Consider the following 9,686-nt stretch of genomic DNA (forward strand, 5'->3'; position numbering starts at 1 on the left):
ACTAAAATTCCCCGCAAATTCCTCAGGTAAGACCTAACTTGTGGTCAAAACATTCTAGTCTAACTCTTTTTGTGCTCTCTCTCTCTCTCTCTCTCTCTCTCTCTCTCTCTCTCTCTCTCTCTCTCTCTCTCTCTACGTCTTCTTCTTTCTCTCTTCATCAACCTTTTCATTTTTTTAGCTCTTCTTCTATATACCTCTTCTTTCTTTCTCAAGAGGGAATTGTGAGATAGAATTGACCTTGTCATGGCGAGTTTAGACCCGAGAACGCCTCTAGGTAGAAACCAGACCGCGAGGGAGAACATAACGGACACCAATGTGGTGTGTTATGCACCCAACATGGTCACAACCAGAGGGGTTTGGGAGGGAGATGACCCTCTCAATTATGCGCTTCCTCTTTTTCTCTTGCAATTGATTGTTGTCGTCGCAACGACACGCACATTGTTCTTCATCCTCAAGCCCCTCCGACAGCCTCGGGTTGTGGCCGAGATCATTGTAATCTTCTTCCTCTTCTTCTTCTTTTTTAACATGGAAAGAAGCTTTGTCCTCTTTTTCTTCTTCTTTTTTAATAAGGAAAAGAATGCGGACCCAGACCTCGAAATTTCAAATGCAAAACTACAAAGAGGACAAACCGCCCTCGAGCCAAAAAAAAAAAAAAAATAAAGACACCACAAAAGGAAAACCTTGATTGAAGGATAAAAGGAAGACCTCTTATTATTATTAGTATGAGAAAAGCGTGTCTGCCCTGTAGCGCAGGGAGTTTCCCTGCGCTTTAGTGGCTCATAAAGCCTCCCATTGGTTTGTATAGCGGGTCCACCTTTGCGGATCCACAAAAAGTGATGAATGTGAGGCTTTATAAGCCACTAAAGCGCAGGAGCTCCCTGCGCTGCAGCGCAGCAACACTTTCCTCTATTAGTATTATTATTAGTGATTTGCTAGGGACCATTGCAAAAGGCATTTTGCAGGGCCAACTGTTGCATGAGAAAGCAGCCACAAAGGCTCACTTTTCAACAGATTCTGTCTTATTCATTTAATTCATCTGGGGTGCTTCTCTCATGTGAAAGCTGGCCTGCGGAATGTTTTCTGTGATGGTCCCTGATAAACCCTTTTATTATTATTATTAGGGCAGTGATAAATGGACCCCCAAATATTTGTCTCTCTGGGGGGGGAAGGTGTGGGTTCGATTTATCACTCCCCTACTTCATTCTCCTAATTCCCAACCTCGTCATCAAACTTAAGGCCCATTGGTAATGTGGGTATGGTGATCAGAACCGTTCATCTTGTGGGCCACCATGAGATTATTCCATGCATGCGGGTTAGACGGATCCCTATCCCTTGGATCAAGAGAGGGGGAAGGGGATTCTCCAATTGAAGTGGGACCTCGCAGGTGGTACGGGTCTTGTGAAGGTGGCTTACAAGATAAACAGCCAAGAAATCATGATCACCTCAGTCATGTCCCATGTGTAAAGTGGGCCATAAATAAGAATGGAGATGCAAGGAAAGGCACTTGGGTGAAGGTTTTCTTTAAGCCAGAATTTATCTAGACACCCGGGGCCACACCTGAAATTTTATTATTGATAAAATAAAAGAAGTACAAGAGGAGGACATGTGACCTACGCTCTGCAACCCAACCAAAGGGTGAAGGATTTTTGTTATAGTTAAGAGTCCCTCTTTATCATTCCATCCTCAAAGGTTTGATTTTTGTTCTTTGGGTGGTGGTGGCGGCCGTGGTCGTGATCGTAGGGTGGCATACTATTGGGTCCGTCATGTCTAGGACGATGTGCTTGGCTCGCCTCCAAGTTGTTCCCCTTGAGGAGTGTCACAGTAATGGAAACAATGGCTAATGTGGGGCTTCACTACTTCCTCTTCCTAGTAGGAGTGGAGATGGACATTATAGTGATCAAGAGGACGGGAAAGAAGGCAATATTGGTAGCCTTTGCTGGCATGATCATACCCTTCATCATAGGCACCTCCTCGTCTTTCTTCCTAAAGAATTACATATCAAAGAACATCCATCAAGGGACTTTCCTCCTCTTCCTCGGCGTGGCACTCTCCATCACTGCCTTCCCTGTTCTAGCCCGAATCCTAACAGAGCTCAAACTCCTCAACACTGATCTCGGAAGAGTCGCCATGGCATCGGCCATCATTAATGATGTTTGTGCTTGGGTCTTACTTGCATTGGCGATTGCCCTCGTGGAGAACCAAGGGGCAATCTTGGCTTCTCTATGGGTAATTCTCTCTGGGGTTGCCTTCGTCTTATTTTGTATATATGCTATTCGGCCCGCAATCCGGTGGGTCATTCGTCGGACGCCGGAAGGGGAGCCTGTGAATGAGTTCTATGTGTGTGCTATCTTGGTTGGTGTGATGACTTGTGGGTTCATAACAGATGCACTTGGGATCAACTCTATCTTTGGGGCTTTTGTGTTTGGGCTTGTGATACCCAATGGGCCATTGGGTATTTCTTTGATGGAGAAGTTAGAGGACTTTGTGTCTGGCCTTTTGCTGCCTCTCTACTTTGCCATAAGTGGTTTGAGAACAAATGTATATTTGCTTAGCGATTTCTCCACATGGGGTTTTCTGTTACTGGTCATCATCTTGGCATCTGCAGGGAAGGTGGTGGGAACCATGGCTGTTGCATTCTTCTACAAAATGCCTTTCAGGGAAGGCTTCACCCTTGGAATGCTCATGAACACCAAAGGCCTTATTGAAATGATAGTCCTCAACATTGGAAGAGACCAAAAGGTATATAACTTTTCTTTGAGAGTCATGTAAAAAAGTTTGGAAAGGAAAAATATTTCTAAAATTTTCTACTTTTTTTACATACACAAACAAAAAGATAGCTTGAACTAACCGTCTAAATTATGATGATATCCCTCTAAATTAACCATAATCAGATGAATTCCCTTTAAATGATGAAAATAAAAGAATTTCCCGTCAAAATATTTTTCTTGCAATCCAAAAGGGTCTTTGGGTGCAACTTGAGTTGATCTTTGGAAATTTTGGTTTAACTTTTACAATAAACCGGGTCTGGTTTGAGTTTGATTTCAATTCATGTTTTTAGAATTGCTCCCTTAGATTGGACGTGCATGCCCCCATATGGGACTCAAAAATTTATCGTTAGCATCGATCTGAAAGTGATAGCAGGTATTAGTTCTTGAGGGTGTCAATGGACCCAGATGGTCCGGTGAATCTAAAGGATCCGAATGTTAATGGACAGGATTTTGGTACAGTAGCTAGACCTGAATTTGTCTATTGGATTCGTATCCTAAGCTCTGAAATTATTTCGGATGATGATTCAGACATAGGCAGAAAATTCGATGGAGTGTCTTATATCCTAGGAAAAAATGCCAATGGGGGACACACTTTTGAAAAATTGTCAGAGAGGGACGAAATGGAGGTTATCAAGTCTCTAAAAGGGGGTTATCAACCCTCTAAATGGGGTTAACAAACTCTCAAAAGGGGGTTATCAACCCTGTTGAACAATTTTTCAAAAGTGTGTTCCTCGTTGGCAATTCTTGTATTTTGATGTCCCCTATTGGCAATTTTTCCTGTATCTTAAGGAAGGATCCCAATGTACACAAATACGCTTTATATTGGGAAATGATATCAGCACAACCATGTTTGAATAAGGGAAATGATTTCAGCACAACTATGTTTTGATACATGCGCTCATGTATCTTGTCTTTTAGCCTTTAATTGTCATCTAAGTGCTTTTGGGAACCCTAAAAACCGTTTTCCAGCTCTTTAAATATTAAAAGACAAGAAACATGAGCGTCTTGTATCAAAACATGTTTGTGTTGAAATCATTTCCTTTGAATAATTGACTAACCCATCTTTTCTTTCATTATTTGAAGAGCTGTCAAAGATTATTACAGTCCCAAAAAACTCTCAGGAGCCAATTAGAAAAGAAAAGGCAAGCTGAGTTAGTGAAATTATTAAAAATGGTATTTTGTTCATTTATGTATATGTATTTGAGAAAACTGTTTGTGAACTCGAGCTCATATAGCTTATATGAGCTCAAGTGCCACAAACACTGGGTCCCAAACTTTTTGGGGTGATCCAAAGCATTCATTTGAAAGACCTTTATATAAATAGGGTGTGTACCAAAATTCAGGTCCATAGGATCATCCTAATCCATCTAAAAGTGAAGGGAAAAATGTACAGACAGTGTTTGTCGACAAATCTGCACATTTTTGTCCTCCACTTTTGGAGGGGTTAGGATGATCCAATGGACTTGAATTTTTGTTACACATTGATTTGGATCACCACAAAAAATGTGGGACCCATGTGTTTGGGAACTCGAGCTCATATAAGCTTATATGAGCTCGAGCTCACGAACAATTTTCCCTATTTATAATGGGTTTTTAGTAATATTTAAAAAGACACTCATGAAAATACATAGGGAAATGATATAGCACTGCAATGTTTTGATATTTCCACAGAAGATTCTTTTAGCATTTAAAGGGCTTGTGAGTGTTTTGGGAACTGTAATAACCTTTTGACAGCCCTTTAAAAAGACAAGAAACTTCCCCGGCGAGTATCAAAACATTGCAGTGCTGAATGCTTATATCATTTCCGAATACATAATATAGGATTTGCTAAAGCCCATCGCAAAAGGCATTTTTGCAGATGGTTTGTCGCATGTCAAAGCAGCCACCTCGTAAATGAAGACAAAATATGCTGAAAAGTGAGCCTTGTGGTTGCTCTGACATGCGACATACCATAGGCCAAATGCTTTTTGCAATGGACGCTAGAAAATCACACATAATATTTTGCATCGAATAACTTGTTTTATTAAACTATTTTTGCATGGGCAGATCTTGGACGAGTCCTCATTCGCGGTGATGGTGCTCACTGCGGTGATAATGACGGGCATGATTACACCGGTAGTAATGGCGGTCTACCGTCCGACCAAGCACTTCCTCCCTTACAAACACCGAACAATAAAAGGTTTGAAACCCAACACCGAGCTCCGGCTTATGGCGTGCATCCACAGCCCCCGAAATGTTCCCACCATCATCAACCTAGTTGAAGCTTCATACCCATCAAAGAAATCTCCAATTTTTTTATATACCCTTCACTTGGTGGAACTCACCGGCCGAGCGTCGGCCATGGTGATCATCCACAATTCCGGCAAGCCCAGCGGTGACACCGAAGAGAACTCCGACCACATTGCGAACGCATTCCATAACTATGCCGAGCAATCTACGGGTGTTTCGGTGCAGTCCTTAACCGCGGTATTGTGAAACAACCAATTATTCCAAAAGCTTAAGTTGTTAGAGTTGGTGCTATTTAATCATTTATACTTTAACACTTCCCCTCACGTGCGGCCCCTCATTTTTGGGGAGTTGGCCATATACTTGGCACATGTGGCCCCTCTTTTGGGTTTGCCGTATACTTGATTTTATACTTGATTTTTAAGCCATGTCCGGCAACCGGGAATTTTTTTCGTGATAAATTAGAGTCCCCAATTGGTGAGAGAGAGGTTGGGTGGGAGGGAGAAGGAGAGAGGTTTGAGATGACAGGATTGAGATGATAGTGAGTAAGGGGCTACGAGGGGAGGGGTGGGGTGGGTGTGAGAAGGAAAGAGATTTGAGACGGCACGATTGAGTTGAGGGTGAGAAGTGGCTGAAAATCAGGAAAAAGAAGATCCTATTTTGAGTAGAGGTTTTTTGTTTCCTGAATTCAGCCACTTCCCACCACTTGGAGACACTAGTTTCCTGATTTTTGTTTCCTATTTTTAGCCACTTCACCCGCCCTCCCCCTCTCTCACCACTCCCCCTCCTGAGACCCTGGTTTATCATGAAAAAAAAAGAATTCGTCATAGTCCAACGTGCTCTTAAATCAAGTAGTTGTTGGGTTTTGATACCATGTGAAACAACCAATTACTCCAAAAGCTCATGCTGTTGGTGTTATTTAATCATTTATACTTCAACAGGTATCGCCGTACTCGTCCATGCACGAGGACATATGCAACCTCGCGGAGGAGAAGAGGGCAGCGCTAATTATCGTCCCATTCCACAAGGAACAGGCGGTGGACGGCGCCCTGGAGGCCACCAACGCCGGCGTGCGGACGGTTAACCAAAATTTGTTGGCGAACGCACCATGTTCTATCGGGATACTCGTTGACCGGGGGCTCGGCGGGGGCGTGGCAGCATCTACGTCTTCGGCAAGCCACGTAGCCCACCATGTAGTGATGTTGTTTTTCGGTGGGCCCGACGATCGGGAGGCTCTAGCGTATGCGTGGAGGATGTCGGAGCACCCGGGGGTGAGTTTGACGGTGCTCCGGTTGGTTGTGGGGGAAGACGCGGTGGAGCCGCCTAGAGCCGCTGGAGATGATGATGCGAAAATATTGACGGTAATAACGGATTATGAGAAGGAGAAACAGCTTGATGATGATTTTATTAGCGAGTTTCGGGTGAAGAATGTGAATGATGAGTCGGTGGTGTACATGGAGAAGGTGGTGAATGACGGGGAGGAAACGGTGGCAGCGATCAGGTACTGTTACTAAGATCCTGTTCGTTTCGAATTTTGAGAATCGATTTTAAGTCCAGAACTGATTGTTGGCCGGACTTAAAATTAAACAAAATTTTGTGTCTAATAATCAGTTTGGGATGGAATATAAAATTCTCAAAATCCAAACCGATTATGCCCTTGTTTTGGATTTTGAAAATTGATTTTGAGCCCAAAACTGATTATTGGACTCAAAATTAGACGCACTTTTGAGTCCAATAATCCAAGTCCACGGATCAATTTTCAGCTCAGAATCAATTCTCAAAATCCAAAATGAACACGAGCTAAGTGTTTTAAATTCTTAGAAAATAATTTTAAAAATTACCTTTATTTTGGTTTGGGTCTACTAAAAACTCCCTAAGGATCCATTTCTTTTGACCTAAAATGGCATAAAACAAATTTTATGCACCAAGACTAAGGCCCTGTTTGTTTTGGATTTTGAGAATTGATTGTGAATCTAAAACTGATTATTGGACTCCAAATTAGGTTTATGACAGGTTTGGCAATCATGAATTTTTTATTCATGGAATATTGGTTTACCAATTGTTGAGAGGGTGGTAGGGAGAGTGGGAGAGGATGTGAATTGAGATGGGATGAGTCACGAGGAGATGATGTTTTTTTTTCCAGCAATTCCAATGGAGCCTAAGAAAGCCCATCTCGTGGCTCTGCCATCATCTCTTAGAAGGCCACCTATTCCGGTCAGCCCAAATTCCTCAAACTAGAACCATCCCAAATTCCTCAAACTAGAACCATCGAAGTTCAACTTTAGGAACCCGCTACTAGGCAGAGCTCTAACCAAGGCGAAGGTCAAAGCTACTACTTTTATGAATAGAAGATGAGGGGTGTTCGATACACCACTAAACACCTTGGCATTTCAATCTTTCCATAATACCAAAATGGTGGTTAAGATATCACGTTTCATGAGATTTTACCTCTTCTGCCCCATGGTACATAGGATTTTACCTCTTCTACACCATGGTACAGAAGACCAGCTTTTCACTACCTCTGAAAGCTTGGCTGGGAACACCAATAACATACCAAATGTGCTTCGGATTTTACTCCACACACACCTGGCTATTTTGTAATGTAGGAATATGGGGTCAACTATCTCTCCTGCCCCTACACAGTGTGCACAAGCGTCTATGATCTACATGTGTCGATTACGTAGATGGTCGTAGAGATCTTGTCTAGAGCCGTCGTCCAAGTACAAGGCACACACCCTCAGAGGAACCAGTATGTTCCACACTTTAGCTGTCATCCAAGTGAAGCTATAGGATTTGATGCAATCAAGTTATAGAATGACTTGACACTGAAAGATCCAAAAGAGCACTGGATCCAAAGGAACGCTAGCAACGGTAACAGCCTTGCTATCCTCTTTAGCTACCTGTCCAAAAAAAGTTCCTTTTTAAAGCAATCTTCCATGATATCTCCTCCCCTCTCTCTAGGCAATCATTGACCCGAGCCTCGTGGTCCTCTATTTCATTAAACAAATCTGGGAATACCTCTTTCAACGGGGCCTCTCCACACCACGCGTGAACCAAAACTTAATCCTCTCCCCCGAATATGCTCTAAACCCGATACCTTCATTGAATATGTTCCTTTGGTATGGATATCCCTCCATACTGTTACCCCTCCATGTTGGAATTTGTCATCTAATACCCATCTCCGTGATAGTGCTCCGTAGTTTCCTTCAATTACTTTCACCCATAGACAATGATTTTCTTCCCAAAACCTCCATAGCCACTTGGCTAGGAGTACCACATCTTCTGATGCCAAGGCCCCCTGCCTTGGTGTGCATACCTCCTTCCAACACACAGATGCAATTCTTCTTCTTATCATTTGCTCCCTCCAAAGGAATCTTCTTTGAATTTTTTCTATCTTGTTTATGATTACGACACTCACTGGGCATTTGAATACGGATAGTTGACAAATTGAGATATTTACAAGGATTGCCTTAATTAGTGTTATCATCCCTCCTAAAGAAACTAAATTTCGCTCCCAAGTAATCAATCTTCTTTCCACCCTTTCCACTATTTGGTTCCACTGATTTTTTGATGGTCGTCCTCCTCCCAGAAGAAGGTGAAAGTACGATGTCGGACACAACAAAAAATGGCAAAAAAAAGGAGATGTGCTTAGTGGCTAAAAATTAGGGAAAAGAAAAACTCTATTTTGAGTAGTCTTTCTTTTCCTGTTTTTCCCACCCCTTGATAAACTAATATTTCATGGAAAGAACTTTCATGGTTGCCAAACATGGACTTAATTTCGAATCCAATGATCAGTTTTGGACTCGCAATCAGTTCGCAAAGTCCAAAACAAACAAGCCCTAAGGCCAATTTGGTACTCTATCTTCAAAAGGCAATATTACAGTATGTCTCTAAACTATAATTTGAGACAAAAAAAAATTACCCTCATTTTTGTTTGGTTTTTCTAAAGACTTGACTTTGCATTGCAGCATGCCTATTAGCTGTGATTCTGGGTTGACGTATTAATTGATTCACATCCATTTTTGTTTTTCCAACAGTTGTATGGACAGTATCAATGATCTTTATATTGTGGGGAGGGGGCAGGGGACGGTGTCACCATTGACAACTGGGATGACAGACTGGAGTGAGTGCCCGGAGCTCGGGGCGATAGGGGATCTGTTGGCGTCCTCAGATTTCTCTGCAACAGTGTCAGTGCTGGTGATACAACAGTACGTTGGGGCAGTTCCGAATGATGTACTGGGCACGCCTGATAGCCCCTCGCAACAGATAGAGCAGTACCTTAATAACAACAATGCTCGCCAGATGCCGCACAGAGGACAAGGCTCCTACTTTGGCTAGCTCTTTCTCTCTCTCATTTTTGCAAATAGCTTACAATTTTTGGTGTTCAGCAATTTAGAGCTGAAACAATGATCATGGGTGTATGTTTTTGTTTCCCCATAATTTTTCTTTTTCTTTATCAACAGTGATCATTTTCCTTTTGTCTTGCTTTCTAGTATATGTTTTCTTCCTCTTCTTGTTATTTTTGTTTTTAAGTGAATTTAAGTACAATGAACATTAGAAGGTAATCAAATTTCCTTATAAGAGACTTGATCTCGATAATAGAGAACTTCTTGATCTGCATTCCCTTTTTGTTGTGTGTTTTTAGGCTTGTAAAAAGAAAAAAGACAAGTATAATCTTAAAAGAAATGATAT

At 42.1% G+C, this 9,686-nt stretch overlaps 1 protein-coding gene across 1 annotated transcript; it reads left to right on the plus strand.

The window, feature by feature from the left end:
- Window positions 1–144: 144 nt before the first annotated feature.
- On the plus strand, window positions 145–9,614 carry LOC143849623 (cation/H(+) antiporter 15-like). Its single transcript, XM_077358707.1, has 5 exons — window positions 145–492; window positions 1,741–2,739; window positions 4,815–5,234; window positions 5,936–6,495; window positions 9,032–9,614. The coding sequence occupies exons 1-5, from the start codon at window positions 244–246 to the stop codon at window positions 9,330–9,332; spliced, it is 2,529 nt and encodes an 842-aa protein (XP_077214822.1). The 5' UTR covers window positions 145–243; the 3' UTR covers window positions 9,333–9,614.
- The last annotated feature ends 72 nt before the right edge of the window (window positions 9,615–9,686 follow it).

Source organism: Tasmannia lanceolata, unplaced genomic scaffold (genome assembly GCF_043159265.1).
Source record: "Tasmannia lanceolata isolate RefF3 unplaced genomic scaffold, GAP_Taslan_0.1 ptg000018l, whole genome shotgun sequence".
Classification (NCBI taxonomy): domain Eukaryota; kingdom Viridiplantae; phylum Streptophyta; class Magnoliopsida; order Canellales; family Winteraceae; genus Tasmannia; species Tasmannia lanceolata.